Genomic DNA, 18,267 nt, shown 5'->3' on the forward strand with positions numbered 1-18,267 from the left:
CATCTGTACATCTTATTATGAGCCTTCGGTGAGGAATTTTTGTCAAAGGCTTTATGAAAATCCATATATACATTTCTTGCGTTAACCTGGCAACATGCTTTTTGACATCTTCAAAATGTCTGGGTGAATCAAATTCTTTATGCCATTTATCATTTAATTACTTAGTAAATGGCGAAAGGAAAAGAAAATTCTAATGAGATTAACTAAAGGCCTCTAGTTTATCCTTATTTTTTTCCTTTCCTTATGAATATTAACATGCTATCACACATATAACTGTATAAATGCTGTCACGAGATTCTCTTTAAGTTGAAAAATCTTGAGTTCTGTCATTGGGGAATCTTTTTTCTTCTAGGAATGTTCTAGGTGTTCCAAATGTGGTTACTCTAAAAATGTTTTTGTTCTTTTTTTTTCAGCATATGGACATGAACAAGTGAAATTGGCGCTTATCATATTCCTGGTAATAATTTGTAGATTTTTGAAGCTGAGCCTTTTACCTGAAAAATGGTAGATATGTAATAGAAAATAGGCGATGTTTTAGACAGAGCCTAGGCCAACCGAAGGAGGGAAGTTTCCCCATGCAAAGTTAAAAATCAAGAAATTGTTTATCTAGAAATAAAAGTTATGACTATCTGTGGCACAGAATGCAGATTGATAATATTGGATTTTTTTTACAAACCTTAGTAATTCCCTCAAATAAGAGAAAGATTGGTTACCTTTTGTAGCAATAGGAAAAAATCTGGGAGAATGGAACTAGAACTATGTATAGTAAAAATGTAGAAATGTACCTCTCTTGGTACGTCACAAAGCATTCTGGTTTGGGAATGGATCGTGCATCTGGTACTATTGCCTGGAGGGAAACCTTTTTTCCCGTTACACATGTGCTCATGTCTTAAGGCCAGTTTATTAGTAGTACTCTACAGTGGTTCAGATTCAATTTGAGAAGGGTGCTTTAGACATGCAGAAATGTGAATACAGCATTTTACTGCAAGTTTTGAAGGCAGACGTCATTTTTCTTGGACTGATCTGACTCCTACACTAGGCAGTTCTGTGATCTCAGGAAAAAAAATTGACTGCTTTCAAGAATTGCAGAAAAATGCTGTATTCATGCTGTGCAATCTTATTTGTTGATTGTATGTATATAATGCATTATAAAGAATAAGAAGGCAAATTCCAGCACCGAAGAAATTCAAGTAAAACAACAAAAGGAGAGAAAAAAAGGCAGGAAAAAGAAAAAAAGGCTTTATTTAGTTATGGTACTGGAAAATACTGGGTCCTAAGTCGTCTTAGAGCCAGCACTTACTTTTGAACAGTTGTAGAACATCTTATTAGTGCCAGAGCTGTTCAGTTGTTTTGGGGGAATGAGAACAAGGGCCCAGAAGACATGAGTAATAAAAATCCCTTGTTCTTTTGCACGTTAAGTCTTGTCTTTTCCTCCAAGCAAATTTGTAACATTTCTACAAAATTATTTGAATCACGATGGAGTGAACTCTGGGAGATTTCTGTGCCACTATCTGGCTTCTATTGGTGATAGTAAGCAAAAAAAAAAAATCAATTCTTGCCCCTTCCCTGCTAACACTGGTTTTGTTTCTTATTCCAGTTATGTCAGCTGGGAAACTTTTCTATTCATATTGCTCTGCGAAATCTTCGCCCAGCTGGTGAGTACAGAGAAATGGCCAAATGGAAGTACAGATGTCTTTATAAAAAACACCCTCTGCTCTGTAATAGGAACAGCTGACCCTTTAAATAACAAGACAGCCTTAGATGCTCAGAGGTAATCACCTGACCTCTGAAAGCCAATCAAGGAACAGAAGAAAGTGCTGTCAGGTTTGGATAGGGAGAAAGGAAGAGTTTTGCAGTTTTCTGGGGATGGGCTGAAGCTACATCAGGCAAAATGAGAAATTATTTTGTTATGGGCTAAAACCATGTTAGAATCTTTGGTATGTATCTCTTTAACTTTTTGTCACCCTTGATGAAGGGAGACTTTTACAAGTCTAATGCTTTACTGTAACTCTTATGTGTGTTGTTAGGTGATAATTTTTTATTGCTTATAAATTGGTTCTTTGTCTCAATAAACATTCTTATGATTTCTTCCAGGTTCAAAGACCAGGAAGATCCCATTCCCCACGAGGAACCCATTTACATGGCTTTTCTTGCTGGTCTCTTGTCCCAATTATACTTATGAGGTATGACTGTGTTTTAGCTTTGGAACAAATTATGGACGCTTAAATCTGTATTTTATTAATGAATTCTGCTTCATAGGAAACATATAGGTATAGTGACAATATCTAGGCAAATAATCTGAAAAGCATTACTTTTATCTTCTTTTAATTGAATGATTAATTCTTGTTGCTCAGAAGCTTCCTCCACCTTTGACTTAAATTGAAACTTCATGACAGATGGAAATCTAGTTTCATCTTGAATCATCCAGCAAAGTGGACCTGATTCCTTCTCTCAGCAATTGGTTCCACTGCTGACTTATTCTTTCAGAATAGCCTTTTTCAAAAAAAAAAAAAAATCAGTGATATCCATTCATTTCTGTAATTTGAAATTATTATTTTGCATTCTAGAATGATAGAAAGTAGGTTGTGTATATGATAATCCTGCAGACATTTGAGGGGAGATATGATAGTTACTTGTCTTCTCTGAAAGTTAAAAATTCTCAATTACTTGAAATCCTTATTATATAACTTCGTTTTAGTCCCTTGATCATGCTTCTTACATTTCTTTGAATCTGTTATAGTTTCTCTGAATGCTTTGTGAGATATAGTACCCAGAATCAACTTAAGAAGATATTTGATATAGTAGACACAGACTACTTCTTGGTAAGATAGAACAAAGTGGGATAGAGAGCACCATCACCAGATGGATTTGCAGTTGGCTGACCAACCACACTAAGTGTGTAATCCTCAGTGCAAATACATCAATGTGAAGGGAAGCATGCAGGGTTCTGTCTTGGGCCCAGTACTGTTCACAGCTTCATAAATCATCTTCAGCTGCCTAGAGTTGTTGGATACAAGATGGGCAGCAAATGAATTTAATTAATAAATAAGGCACTCATCAAATTTGCAGATGACATCAAGTTGGGGACGAATTGTTAACCCTTTGAGGTTCAAGATCTTGACAGACTTGAACATTGGGCCCCATCCAACAAGATGCAGTTCAGTGATGAGAAAAGCAAGGTCCTGCACTTAATAAAGAAGAACCAGATGCACTGGTACAGGATAGACAGTAACCTCAACAGTATTAACTATGAGGCTCAATAGTATTAACTATGAGAGGGATCTAGGCGTTCTGGTGGATCACTGCTTAAGTATGAATCAGCAGCGTGCTGCAGTTGTCTTAGGTTGCATCAACAGAGGGATTGCATCAAGTTCGTGGAAGAGATAGTATCTTTCCCTGCTGTACTACTGAAGCCATCTTTGGAATACTAGGTCCACTTCTGATTACCAGGACACACAAAAAATACAGAGAAGAGCAACAGAGATGATAAGGGGGAGGCTAAATCATATAAAGAACAACTAAGGGAGCTTGGTATGTTTAGCCAAACAAAGAGAAGGTTTAGGCATGACATGGTAACAGTCTTCCAATACTTGAAGGGCTGTCAGTGGAAAGAGGGTGTTAATTTATTCTCCATAGTACCTGAGGGCAGAACAAGAAGCAAAGGATGAAAGTTTATCTGAGGGAAATCCAACCTGAAAATAAGGAGGAATTTCCTGACAATGAGATTTAATGGAACAGTTTGCCTCCCAGAGTTGAATACTGGAGGTATTCAAGAAAAGATTGGACAACCATTTGTCCTTGGGAAGGGGTTTGAGCTAGAAGACCTCCAAGGATTCCCTTCCTTCCTTATGATTTTATATTTTATAAATTGGATATACTGGGGTCTAACTAAGTAAAGTAGAACAATTATCTCTCATCATCTCAAACTATATTTCTTTGATGGGCCATAAAATTGATTTTGTCCATTTTGCACTCACCTCATACTCATGAGTAACCTATCAAGATTGTTTGAAAATTATTAAGTTACCCAAGTAATTTTTAAAAATGGAAGAATAAAGAGAGCCCATTTTGGACCTCATTAAATGCATCATTCTGTTCTTTGAAGTTGTTTTTTGAGAAGCTGTGTATCCACTTGTCATGTCATCTCATTCACACTTAATTATCTTGTTAATCAGAATGTCATGGGATACTCTGTGAAAGACTTGGCTGAAGTCAAGATACATTAAATCTATAGGATTCCCAGATTGGCTAAGAAAATTACCCAATAAAAGAATGAGATAATGTTAGTGTGATGAAACTTGTTCTTACCAAATTCATGCTAGTGTCTTTTAATTATTTTAATTATTACCTTGTTTGCAATGTATTTTTGAATTAATCTCTCTAAGATCAGCTCTCAAATCTTCCCACCTATTAGACTAGTGTGTAATCCCCTGGATCCTTTCTCCATTCCTGAAATAGGAACACATCTGAGCTCATTGAGTCATATGCCATCTGTTCTCTAGAATTTCTCAGAGTTCAGCCTGTCCATCAGCAACATTTTTCACATCCAAATGCATTGCATTTTAGGAAATATGAAAGGTGTACTCATTTGAAATGAATAGATACTGGCTGACAATATATTTGTCAGCCTCAAGCTTCAGTCCTCTGTTCATATTGTCTTTACATTTAATAGTGGAAGACACATAACCTTTTTTCTTGAAAAAATGGAGACAAAATAGGAGCTGAGTAATTGTTGTTTTTTTGCCATTTTCACTGAAAAGCTGATTTTGTTCTCCAGTGTCTCCTTCTGCTTTGTTGTTTTTTTATTTTGAACAGCCCTTCAGTTGCTAAGTCTTAATATATAACTGATGCCAGGACATCTGTGCTATATTTATTTAATCACATTTTTCTTCTAGTACTATGGCTCACATGGTTCATTTTCTACTCTTCTATGCATTAGTGCATAGGTAGTGAAAGCTATGAGGCATTGTTTCTGGTGTGAATCTGATTTATCATTCTAGTTTGATGTTGTAGTTAAAGCATCAAGCTAGAAACTGGGAGATTGTGAGTTCTAGTCCTGCCTTGGCACAAAGCCAGTGGGTGGTCACTTTCACTCAGCCCTAGAAAAGAGGCAGTGGCCAAACATTTCTTAAAAACATTGCCAAGAAAACCAGAGGTCCTTGTCCAGGCCGTCTCTGAGAGCAGGACAGAGTTGGATGGAAGAAAATAAATTACACCAATATTTTACTCTCTACAGTGTGTACGTTTTTATTTTAGGTTTTCATTTCTAACATCCATAGGATTTAGTTTAAATCCATACCAATAAATTTTGCTTTGTTTCAACCAAATGTATTTTTTACCAGCCCTTGTGATACCGTCCATATCATATCAACAGTCAGTCACCCAGACAATTCAGCCCATGGTTCTTGAAAGCAAATTTCTCCTATCGGCATGAATGAGAACACTATAATGGCTCCAGGGTCTTGAGCATTTTTATTTGATTTTCATTAGGATTTGTTTCTAATAGTACCATTTGTGCTCACATATATTAGAAGGAAGAGATAACTGTCAATGGACTTGATTTGATTGGTAGTTATTCTATCACACATCTTTGTTCACTCAACATACTCTTACTGTACATGATGGCATTCATCACACTTCACAAGTCAGCATGTGTGGTTGGCACACAATCGTTTCAATTTCAGTTTTTAATAGTCGGCCACCAACTACATAACTGTTCTTATCTCTGCCCTTTTCTTTGATCTTAAGGTAGGAATTCAGTAGCAATATGTTACAAACATTATAGATTACAACAGCAGTCAATTCATTTTTATCTTTTAAGATTCCATCAGTACAAGGCGTATATTTTATTTGTATTATTTGTGTGTGCATTGTTTTGTTTGCATATTGTTTACTTGGATGCCAAATTTATTAGATATTTAATAACATATCCTACTTAATCAGCAGACTCAAGTTGCCTTACAATACTCTCAAAACAATAACTATAAATTACTAAAAATTAACTTCATATACTAAAAATGACCTTGGAACTTCTTGTTAACCCGCCCTGGCAAACTCCCATTTCTTCTACATTTTTCTCACTCTGGTTTTGCAGAAGGAAATAACTTTGGTTTCATGGTGCTAAGAATAGTACCTATACTTAAGCTAAGAGAGTACAATTTGTACTACAAAATCTTCAGGCCTGTTTTGACACTGATGGTTGTACTCATGTGAACATTGCTACTTGTCTTTTAAATTGAGAATAGGATAGGTATTTCCTTCTACCTACACACTAATCTGCCATATAGGTGGGCTAGAAAATTTATGGGAAAGTTTTCAGTGCAAGTACAGAAACACAGTTAGGATTTGTGCCTGGGTTGGGTCTTTATCCTTCAAAGTAGGACTGTGCTATATGTTTACTCTAGCTGAAGAATGCAATGCTCAAGCCTAGAAAGTCTTAATATTTTTCTTGATGTAGTCTTGATGCTTTCTTTTCCAGGTAGGGTCTTGGATTGGCTTTACCATAATGACTCAGTGCCTTCCAGGTAAGTCCTGGTAATAGGTTAGATCTTTGTTGGAGTCACTTTTAATAAGAATTATGAAATTTAGTAAGAATTATAAAATATGGTTATGTATTTTTATTCTTTCTGGCCCTTCCCAATTTTTCTATTAGAACTGTTCTTTATTGCCAAGTAGATTAGGGTCTATGAATTTAAAACAGGAGAAATATCTTGCCCCTTTCAGCAAAGACCCACATAAGATTACAAGAGCTCAGTAAATTACAGCTTCTGTGTTAAAGTAAACTTCACCCCTTTACTAAGAGGGATGCCAGCAGCTATGCGCTCTTCTGCTTAATCTCTTCATTTGCCTTTACTTTGTTTTACCAAGGCACATAGGAGTTGAAGATGTTCTTATTCATTATGTAGTGTAGGAAATAATGAAAGATGCTGCCACTTGCTAGAATAGTAAACCTGAAGACTACCTCATATTTTACAAAATCTATTTTCCATTTGTTAGGGATGCTTTAGCTCTGGAGTATCTATATTAAACAATGGACAAAATTAGATGGTATTCCCCAAGAAAAGTATCCAATGTAATATAAGATCTTTGGTAGTATTTTCTATTTTCGTAGTCTCCTCTTTAAAAGATGTACAGGTAGTCCTTAATTTATGACAACAGTTGAGCCCAAACTTTATGTTGCTAAGTGAGACAGTTAAGTGAATTTTGTCCTATTTCACGACTTTTCTTGCCCTGGTTGTTAAGTGAATCATTGCAGGTGTTAAGTTAGTACCACCGTAGTTAAGTGAATTTGGCTTCCTCTTTGACTTTGCTTATCAAAAAGTTGCAGAAAGTGATCACATGACCCCAGGACACTGCAACCATCATAAATTTGAACTAGTTGCCAAGTGTCTGAATTTTGATCATGTGACCATGAGGATACTGCAATGATTGTAAGTGTGAAAAATGATCATAAGTCACTTTTTTTCAGTGCTATTGTAACTCTAAACAATCACTAAAGAAACTACTGTAAGTCGAGGACCACCTGTAATACATTTGGAAAAGGAATCAATGTTAAATGTTTTAATTTTTTTCTGCCTTTCTGCCCAGAGAGAGGCTGCTTTTCTGAATATCTAATAACATTACACACTTTTTTGTTTGTCAACAGTGGCTCTGTTTTCCTTGGTTGGATTTATTCAAATGACCATTTGGGCAAAGGGAAAACACCGAAGTTACCTGAAGGAGTTCCGAGATTACCCACCCCTACGTTCGCCTATCGTCCCTTTTCTGCTCTAAGCCTCCTCCTGCACTAACATATCAAACTAGGCTGGTAGCTTCATTTTTTAATCTTCTTGAGCAGCTGTTAATGGAGTCTAAAACAGGGGTTTTTTTCACTGTCCACAATGGTTTTTGGGGTGGTGGTGGTGGTGTTGGAATTCCTTCCTTTTTAAAGTTAAATTGCCCCTTCCTCCATCATCTTTGTCCATTGTCCTTATTCCAAAACCACATTTGACTTAGAATAACACTTCCCTACAGTTACCATGAAGCCAAATACTGCAACAAGAACAGAGGGAACAATTCAGTTTTACAGGGTGAAAAGTTGAACAGCTGTTAGGCATAGGCATTATATTTGTAAGAGCAGGTACCATAAATGGAGCCTTGGCAGCTGGACTTTGCCAAAAGTGAGGTCATAGAATAGCAATCTTAACCCTGGTCCTTATTAATAATAATTTTAGAAAAGTTGTCCACTGCGTTTGTCCACTTTGGATATGAAAGCGTAAAAGTGCCTTGGAATGCATTGTGCCATTCCTAAACCAAATGTGTCTTTCCTGGGATGGAAAGACCCAGGAAAAGGCATGGTTGCATTAAGGAGTTGCAGACTGATGCAGTCATCATGGCCCTATGTGATACAAAACACTGTTTTTCATTGACATTTGCATTCAAAGCACAGCACAGCCTATTAATTCAGTTGTGGTAAATATTATTGCTATTTTTTTTATTGTGGAGTGATGCTTGGTACTAAAAAATTGTAATTATTTTTTTTTCTGGAGGGAAATAAACTAAGATCAGTGGCAGTCCTAACTTCTCTTTTATAGGATGTTCTTGTGTCCCTTTTTAACCCTTGTTCAACTAGCAGGCATTTGTGCTTGAAACCAAAATTGAAAATGGCTCAATTGAATGACATTACAAGTAATTTCATAAGGTCAGAACACATTATTTCATCATCTGTTATAAGCTAAATTATGACATGGCAAATTCCCTGCTGTGAAGAAAGGGAAACCAATTAGTTATGAAGTAGTAGCTTTGGTGTTACATAGGTTGTTTCAGTCCTGACCACCATACAAATTGGCCACTTGTCATCCACGTGTTTTTCCTTTTCCTAGTAGAATCTTATGAACAACATCTTCCAAGTAGAAACGTATACTTGAAGTGACTCAGTTTTGTGTGATAGTAGAGTAGGCTTTTTTTTAGTTAAGAGGTTCTTGAAATGCAGGACTAACAAATACAGTCTTGTGCCTAACTAGCAATAATTGTGTAACTTTCTGTAACACAGGCCCACTGAAGGGCAACTATGGAGATATACAAGTGAAACTTTGATTTAGAGGATCAGATGATGAAGTGTTTCTTCTAGTTGTCCATTAAATGGAAGAATGATCAATACCAATATAGTTAGATAAATGCTACAAATTGCATCATTTTCAATCACTTACTCAATTTGTATATTTACAAGTGCACGGAGAAATTTGGGGGGGGGGGGGAATCCTGCTTTGAAATTTGTAAATATTTCTAGCACTTAAGAGATAAGGAAACAAATACTTATTATTCCTTCTATAAAAATATTCAGTGTTACAGAACTGGTGTCAGTGTTCCAGAAAAACTCGACTCCAACGGAGTCCAACTTCTGATACTAATATGGCTTCCAAAGCTGATTACTGAAGCCTCTTAGGTTTGGACGGTCTTCTTGAGAGGAGGTTGTTTATTTTTCTGTTTGTCATTATTACCAAGATTGTGATAGTGCATGCAGGTAGTCTTTGGAGTATGATGGCAACTGGGAAGTGGGATTGCCATTGCTAAGCAATGTAGTTGCAAAGTGTAACATCTGGTGGCCACACCGCTTAACGACAATTCTAGGAACCCCACTTGCTGTCACTGATACGCAGGCTAAGTGGGAAGTGGTAGGAATTTCACGTTAAGGACCAGGATGGGAAGCTGGGAGGATTGGTGCAGGTTGTGATTTGGAGGAGGCTTAGGGGGGTGGAGAGTGGTTGGGGCAACAGACTGTGAGCATAAGAAGGTTGTGGGATACACGATGTGGCAAGAAGGCTGGGGGACTTACTAAAATAGCATGCAACCTTCCTCGCTGGCTTCCCCGTTGATTTTGCTTTTGGGAAGCTAGTAGGGAAAATTGTAAATGGCAATAATCTGACAACAGGATGCTGCAATTGTGGTAATACAAGCAGTTGCCAAGTCCCTGAATCATGATCACATGACCATGAAGCACTGCGAAGGCTAGAACTTCAAGGATTGGTCATAAGTTCGACTTGTTGAATGCCATTCCAACTTCAAATGATTTTCTGAATGAGTGGCTAGTAAATGAGGACTACTTGTATATTTAATTTGAAGAAAGCCCCATTTGAAGTAGAGTGGAACTCGATTCTAAACAGATATGTTCACAATCAAGATGAATGTTTGTCATAGTCTTAGGTTATGCTGCATGTGAGCAGTGATATCTGAAACCTGGGCTCCGAGGCTGCTATTAAATGAGCCACTGACTTTTTGCTATAATCCATTTTATGTGGAACTTTATTTAAACTAACCAATAAAAAATAATCCAGCCACTGGACAGTCTCAGATTGTTTTTTTAAAGCATGGAATTATACATTGAAGGACTTTTTTCACACATTGGGGAAGACTGCAGGTAAGAATGGACATTAGAAATCATTAGAAATTAATTGGACCAGAAACTATATAATCTTATATGGACATTGGATTCCTAACAGATTATACAGTAGTTGCATAAGGAGAATGGGACTGCTTACTGGCTAGGAAAATTTAAAGTTAGGATTTGAGAGTCTTGTGCGACTTATCTTACAAATTGCAACTGGAGGTTGATCACAGAATTGGGCTCCCCAGTTCAGATTCGCTCAATTTGATATGTAGACCAGGTAATAGGATGAGCAGAGGAATCATAGGCCACAAAATACTACTCTTTCATGTGAAAAAATGATACATCAGGTAGGACTGACTATAAATATAAATACATTGAGTGAAAAACTTCTCGCTAATGAGCTGTATTTCCAAATAAATATTTTGAACACCTATATTTTGTATTCTCATCCTCACCTGCCAATAGTACCCAGCAAAATACCTTTGGGTGCTCAAGTATTGTGGGATGATTGCACCTCATGTTGTACTCGGCTATAGATGAGCTTTTACCTTCAGAACTAACTAAACACGAGTAAAATTGGATAGAACGGTATCCCCCATTCCCAGAAGCCTACCCAGTTGAAGGATGGGATAGAAAAAAGAATCCTTGAAATATACTGTACATGAAAGACTCATTTGAAAGAAAAGTCATCCCACATGACTTCTCCCTTTGAAAAATCACACAGAATTCATCAAACAGTAAATTGTCGGAAGCATAATTGTGAACGTTTACACAAGATGAGAAATGCAGCTTGGACATACTACACAAGAAACTTTCAAGGCCACATGCAATCTACTTATAAGCACAGCAGCTGCATGACTGGACTTACAGCAACTTTGCCATCACCATTAGTAATATCCCTTGTTTTGGTTCTGCTGTCAACTGTATTACTGCTCAGCCTGAGTACTTGGATGCTCCTTCCAATTAGTTCCAGAGGTCTTTGGAGGGGACTAGGTGGAATATTTGGTCTGATGCAGGTATCTTTCTCAACTACTGGTTATATCCTTGCTCAGATAGCTGGGTAAACATACTGGCTTTCTTAATGGCCTATCAGTGCTCTTACCAAATGCCAGATTGGGGAATAATAAAATCTGAGCATCCGTTACCATGGTGCAGAGCTTCTTCAGCCTCTACTATACATTTCCACTAGCTAGGCTACGCAACAGGTTGTGAGATAGCTAAAAAGCAGATGGAGAAAAACCTCTCAAATTTGATCAAATTCCAGACTACTGAATATTTTGGTGGAAGACATCAAGAGACTTTCTCTCCACTTTGCATCCTTTCAGTGTCATCTAATGGAGCTTTTCTCAATTTTTGGTTTGGCGTAAGCATTTATTTGTTTCCCACCTTTATTATTTTTATATAACTCAAAGTGGCAAACATACCCAACACACCTTCCTCCTCTTATTTTCTCCACAAGAGGTCTGTGAGGTGGGTTGAACTGAGTGTGTGACTGGCCCAAAGTCACCCAGCCGGCTTTCATGGCTAAGCGGACCTTGAACTCATGGTCTCCCACTTTCTAGCTTAGTCTTTGAACTGATAAACAAACTGGCTCTAGATACAGGAAGCCCTCAACTTATGACCATAATTGACAATATTCAGCTAAGTCCAGTTCATACCTTTCTTATTATAAGGAGTGATCCCTCATAGAAAGATACCATTCATTTTTTTAAAAAAAAGTCTCAGTATTAGCTAGGGACAAATTCTGATCAAAGTATTAAAAGTGTATGGTGACTGATTATAGTCAGTCAAATGAAATAAATTTTCCAGGTCAATTCAGTATGGGCTTTGACTCTGTTTTAGCATTGAAACTATTTCAGTTGCTCTGTGGATGAGCTTTGCCAAGGGAGAAATAGTGAATAGTACCATGTTGATTCTGCCACACTTCTCAATGGCTTCTAACTCCAGCAATCATGTTATACTTCTGGGAGAAGTCGTCTGAGCTTGATATAGGTGGAACAGCCTTAGAATGGATCCATTTATTCATGGGTGGTCATCTCCAGAAAGTATTGCTGGAGGATTTCCACTTACTCCATATTGCTAATATAAGGTTCCACAAGATACTACCCGTGTAGTATAAGACCATGTCTTTTCTTTTGGGCCCCAAAATAAGCACCAGGGCTTATTTGGGTGGGGGGGGGGAGTCTTATTTTTTTCTACATATGGGAAGTCCACTTCTGCTTGCTCATGGACAAGCCAGGATGTGTGGAGCTGCCTCATGCGCTCCGCAATGGCTTACCTCAGAACCCCCACAGCCAGGCCATCCATGCCTTGCCTCATGACCAAGGTACTCACACATTGCTCAGCTTCCTGCTCCGTTGCGGCTGTAAGCAAGCGGAAGTGCTGGGCCGGTGGCCATGTGGGCTCCTGCTACACATGGTTGGTGGTGCTGCCGTTGCGAGGCAGGTATCGGGGCATGCAGCCCTGAGGTAAGCCAGTGCGGGGCACGTGGGCAGCTCCCACCTTGCCTCATGGCTGTGAAACCACGAGCAATCAGATGTAATGGGTGTGTGGCCAGCTGTGCAGGCTCTTAAGTAGGACTTATTGTGTGGGTAGGACTTATATTAGGTGCACATGTAAACATGCTAGGTCTTATTTTGGGGATAGGTCTTATTTTCAGGGAAACTTTCTCAAGTCACTGAAGGTGTACAATATAGAGTATGTGGATAATATATAGTAGTGATCACACATATTTTATTTCCTTTGTCACTGAAGTAAAGCATTGGCATTGCTAGTCAGTGCCTGGGTATAGCAATTGATTAGCTGAAGCCAAAAAATAGATGTTCAGTCCAGACAAAAGACATAGCATTCACCTGGAAGATCTAATTCATAAGAGATGCTTCTGTATCCATCTTTGACATTACAAGCATAATTATCCTCTGTAGCACAAATGGCATGTGGCACCTTCATCAGTTCAGGCTAGTATATCAGTTATGACTGAGATAGCCTCACTACAGTAATTTATGTCCTGATTCTACTAGGATGTTCAATGTTTCCTTCCTGGAAATAAATGTTTTAAATAAATAATAAAGTAATTCAGTCAGGATGTACAATCTCCAGACCTGCAGCCCAAACTGTTCCACTATTATTTCTTATTTCACATGAGGCAGAGCAATTCTTGGGTATTTAGCATAATCGACCGCCCTTTGGACTCCAGCACTCATCATTTCCAAAAGTTCTAACTTTTGTAAAAGAAACTTTGCTTGTTTATGAAGGGGTGTAAATGCATAGAATGTAAACAAATGTAACGTTCAGAAGCCACTGCCTTCATCCAGAATGAAACTGCAAGCTTACGTTGATGAATACAGAGACAATATAAAAGTAACTAGATTATACAGTTCCATCTGAACTTAACTAGATACATTTCATTGGCACAATTGCCAGAACTGGTAATGCAAGATTAGGACTCCCAACAAGAAGATACTTACAGATCCTTGGCATTTATGAACATTTATTAGCGTATGTCCAAGATGTGTATTCATTCATTTCGTTGTAGGAATCACAGTGAACATCTGAGACCCAACTGTGACATAATGTTTTTTATTGTTTTCAATATAACAAGTCCAGAAGTTTCTTTTAAGAGGGAGGAGAAGCACCCCAAACTAATTAGGCTTCTATGGTAATTTTCGCCTGTTCTTCGATGCGCTTCTTCCTAGCCAGCAAACGCCGTTCTCGTTCAAATTCTTTCATGCGCATAACATAGCTAACACAAAGGATACAAGTAATAAGTCAGTCCAAATCTTTTGCCCTACTGAACCAGGCTTTTATTGCTGCATGTTAATTGGCTTGAATGCCATAATTTTATTTCATATTTAAAATATCAGACATTTTATCACTGAGGCAGATTGCTCCCCAGATTTATCTTCTACAATCAAGGTTTTAGTGTGGTATTTTTCTTAAAGTTCTTTACGCATGCTAAAGAAGAATAGAATTAATTAATAATCATTTATAAATAATTATGCTCATGCACATAATTTTGCTTAGATCAGTGATTTACGGCCCTTTTCCATCCGGGCAAAGTGCTTTAAAATTAAATCAAAGCTTGTTAGCATTAAGATAAAACTACTTGCTTGACTATCATGATCTCTTTCATACTCATATCATGGTAGCATTTATAATCTCCCATCCCACCCCAATATCTTATGCTACTTTTTTGAAGACTTGTTGAATTTTTATGGTGGAAACAGAACACATTTCATAAAGGAATTACAGGGATATTTAGAGGCATTACTTCTAATCCAGGGTAGTTTCTAATCCCTGAAACACAGTTAATTTACAGACTGAAGAATAAAGGACAAAATATAGCAACCAAGCAGATAAAAGCCATAGCTTTGACTTACTCCAGATGCTCACAGTAACTCCACTCATGTGCCTCATGTTTACACCCATTGATTGAAAAAGGATATTTGTCACGTTTGCACTTCATCCACATTATGTAGTGATGAGCACAATAATCCCGGAATTTGTAAGGAATCTGGGCATCATTCATCTCTTGACGTGTTGCCATCATCACTGTAGGAGAAAATGGAAGGAGGAAAAGATGGAAAGGGAGATTAAAATCTAAATGGAAGTTCTTCAAGAACCACCATTTGGAATTCTCTGACAGATGCTGTAAAAGCTCCTTTTGAAAGCATGTTCAGTAAGTTAAGTTCAAGAACCTGTTCAATTAAAATTTACAAACCACACTAATCTGATGAGGAATTATTGATGAGTGTTCTTTGAGTAATATTTTGAAATCAGATATGCAATCATTCAGTTATGCCATTCAGCCCATGCTTAATCAGCTTATTAATAAGAATGTCATAAGGTATTTATTAAGTGCTTTATTGTATCATGTCTCTATCACTCCCACAATTTATTAAAGAAGTTACTCAATGGTAAAAAAGTTAAATTAGTCTGTAAGGAAGTACTTTTCAAAGTCTTTATTATTGACTCGGGTGAAAAAGCTTATACAAAATTGGTAGCTAATATCCTAGGAAACAAAAGCATTTTGAGCATTTTGCAAAACTTTCTATAACTGCGATCTACTAAACAGAAATTAAAAAGCAAGGACCAAACATGTAAAGAATACACTTACCCTTTGACTTTAGGAGCATGGAAGTTGAATATTTTGGAGAAAATCAAACTACTGATTATAATTGTATTTAAATATGTCTTCCTGTCCATTGCATTTTTAAAATCCTTTTAAAATTAGATTTTATACAAAAAATGTTTACCACTTGAGTTATTTTTGTGCTCTATTCCGTAACAGCATTAGCATATTTTTCTGATAAAAATGTTCATTTGCTGTTCAAATGCACTTGAGACCTACTCAGCATTATCAGATTTCTGAATTGTAATGCTAACATTATTATATTATCACTCATTTCCTTCAATAATTTTTTTGTCAGCCACTGATGCATCGTTATGACCTAGCTAACTGGTGATGAACAGGAATGAAGGTAGAAGCAATAAGTAAGCTCTGGCCCAATGACTCGGGTTAATATGGGGCGGATTATCTAATGGACCCCACAGTCCACTAAAAATGAGCAGTTTGAGAATCACTGGATTAGAGAAATGGCTAAATGTAATAGGATGAAATATAAAATAGACATATGCAAAATTTCACTTATGACAAAAAAGGTGAACAGATATAGATGGAGAATAGTTCTAAGAGTATTTGTAAAAAGATTAAAATAGTAGCCAGTTGTAAACTGAACAAGAGCCAGGAATTACAAAAAAAGGCAAATGAAATTTCAGATTGCACCACCAATGACAAAAACATAATTTCCAAATCACGGGAAAGTTTCCAGTTTATTTTGCATAGATCAATTCCTACCTCATGATATAATGTTTAGTTTATGTATCACACTTAATCCAAAAATATTGGAAGAGGTTTAGAGAACAGCAACAGTAGTAATAATTGGGGGACTAGAAATTAAGTGCTATGAAGAGAGCTGAATAATCTTGAAGGGGGGAAAAGAGAGCCAAAGAAGAGATGTGATATATTCTCCAAATGTATCAACAGATGTCAAATCAAAGGCATCATATGTGTATTTCAGGCAGATATATATCATTGCCTTAACTCTGTATACAACTGGAGTGCACCCAGGATATTTTGTAGTATGATCCTATTACTGGCTGTATAGATGAATTACAGAAGTTTCTAACCAGTTTTATTGACAGGAGAACAATAATTTGTCAATACCAAGGCTAGTAATCAATTTCATTGTGTACAATGACTCATTATCTTTCAGCCCAAATTATTTCAAAGACTTGTGAGGATGTAAACATAACTGAGCAGGTGTGGCTGTGAGAAAGGATTCACATTGAATTGTGGCAGGAATTTCTTCCATTGTTTGTTTGCCAGATATGTTCTAGAATGGGTGCATTCCAGGTCCTTCTATTAAAGATTGCCATCTTGTATGATCTAGATTAGAAAGTGCACCTTTTCTGTAAAGCCTTCCACCTTCTGGAACACTGTCTCCAGATATGGAGAGCACCCTCTCTCCTGGAGTTCTGAATAGCCCGGAAAACCTGCCTTTGCTCTCAGGCCTGAGGTTAATGTATTGGGAGGGGAGGGATCTTTGTAGTTTGTTTGGATGGTTGTTTTTAGTCCAAGCTGTCTTGTAAATTTTGTTTAAATTGTTTTGATGTAATATTATATTTTGCAAGCTACCTAGAGTCCATTGGACTGGATTAAATGTATTTATAATAGAAATACTAGAAGATAGTAAGCATCTAATGGATGCCCAAAATACCACCACTTAGTTCTCATTTTCGACAGAAATCTGCAGACGGAATTGGCTGTGGAGATTCTCAGACATCCAGGTCATGGTTGTCCCGAAGGTGCTTTCTGAAGAGGCAACTGGACTTTCTGGTTTTTCTTTGAAGACCTTTCGCTTCTCATCCAGTGCTGAAGAAGCTTCTTGAATGAGAAGCGAAACGTCTTCGAAGGAGAACGAGAAAGTCCAGTCGAGTGGCCTCTTGAAAAAAGCACCTTGGATGCAGATGGAATCCCTCGGGTCCCCGTCAATGCATTGATTAAGGGGCGATCCTTTCCCGAGAGCCAGAAAAAAAACCCATGCATCGCTCGTCTACTTTTGTCTCGTGCGAAAAGGTAGGCTGAGTGAAGAACTGGTCCCCGGTTACTCCACTTCGTGCTTCTCAACCAAACCACACCGATTTAGCTCTCAGCGGCACATAAACTACGCCTCCCCTAGGCAAACCGGCAGAGAAAGAGGCAACCGGGGGAGCAAACTCCACGCCGTGTCCCATGGGTGGCCGATGGAAAGGGGAAAACAGAATCACTCCGAGAGGGAAGCCGGTGGAGGACACGGCCGGAGTTACCAAAAGAAGAAGAAGGAAAAAAAAAGGGGGGGGGGCAGGAGAGGCTGCGTGATCAACATTCCGGAGAGCTGCTACCGACCGCCCAGCCCGGGACACCCGGAGCCACAAGGGCGGAGCTCAGCGCGGGGTGACCTTCCTCCTTCGCGACCCCCCGCTCCGGCGCTGCTCACCGCGTTCCTTGCGCTCGGGGAGGCCGAAGTGGGGATCGAAGGTGGGCAAGGCGGAAGGGTCGGGCTCCACCTCCGAGTCCCCCAAATACCGGCGGCCTAAATGGGCCCCCATCTCCGCCAAGCACTCTGCGCCCTGTTTCGGCTGGCTTCCGTGGTTTGCTTTTTTTTCTTTCTCCCCTTTCTCCCACCCGGAACCGGAACAGGGCGCGGAGTCCGCTTTAAAAGCGTTCGGCTCTTGGAAACGCTGTGGGCTCTATCGCGGTCTTGGCGCGTCACGGCCGGAGCTCCCGGCAGTTGGTTGCCGATGAAACTACGGCGTTGGCTTTTTATTTCCCAAATAAATGCGCGACAGACAAAGAAAAC

The 18,267-nt window shown here is 38.3% G+C and overlaps 2 protein-coding genes across 3 annotated transcripts in view; one reads left to right on the plus strand and one right to left on the minus strand.

The window, feature by feature from the left end:
• TECR (trans-2,3-enoyl-CoA reductase) overlaps positions 1-10,316 on the plus strand; it is a 43,933-nt gene extending 33,617 nt beyond the window's left edge. For both annotated transcript variants that reach the window (XM_026696255.2, XM_026696254.2), the window contains 5 exons: positions 414-457; positions 1,598-1,655; positions 2,095-2,183; positions 6,479-6,524; positions 7,646-10,316. In XM_026696255.2, the coding sequence (XP_026552040.1) occupies positions 414-457; positions 1,598-1,655; positions 2,095-2,183; positions 6,479-6,524; positions 7,646-7,773 (365 nt within the window). In that variant the 3' untranslated portion in view covers positions 7,774-10,316. The remainder of the gene's footprint in view (positions 1-413; positions 458-1,597; positions 1,656-2,094; positions 2,184-6,478; positions 6,525-7,645) is intronic.
• NDUFB7 (NADH:ubiquinone oxidoreductase subunit B7) lies at positions 7,897-18,234 on the minus strand. The gene is made up of 3 exons (XM_026696253.2): positions 17,905-18,234; positions 14,746-14,917; positions 7,897-14,108 (listed from the first exon to the last, which is right to left on the minus strand). The coding sequence occupies exons 1-3, from the start codon at positions 18,014-18,016 to the stop codon at positions 14,012-14,014; spliced, it is 381 nt and encodes a 126-aa protein (XP_026552038.1). The 5' UTR covers positions 18,017-18,234; the 3' UTR covers positions 7,897-14,011.
• Positions 18,235-18,267: the final 33 nt, after the last annotated feature.

The sequence above is a fragment of the Pseudonaja textilis genome, chromosome 2, assembly GCF_049901715.1.
Source record: "Pseudonaja textilis isolate UNSWEBS1 chromosome 2, rPseTex1.2, whole genome shotgun sequence".
Taxonomy (NCBI): domain Eukaryota; kingdom Metazoa; phylum Chordata; class Lepidosauria; order Squamata; family Elapidae; genus Pseudonaja; species Pseudonaja textilis.

Coding starts and splice junctions, on each gene's coding strand:
- NDUFB7 (XM_026696253.2), bottom strand. CDS start 18,016: ATGGGGGCCCATTTAGGCCGCCGGTATTTGGGGGACTCGGAGGTGGAG. Junction 14,918..17,904: donor CCCCGAGCGCAAGGAACGCG/GTGAGCAGCGCC, acceptor TTTCTCCTACAG/TGATGATGGCAACACGTCAA. Junction 14,109..14,745: donor AGTTACTGTGAGCATCTGGA/GTAAGTCAAAGC, acceptor CCTTTGTGTTAG/CTATGTTATGCGCATGAAAG.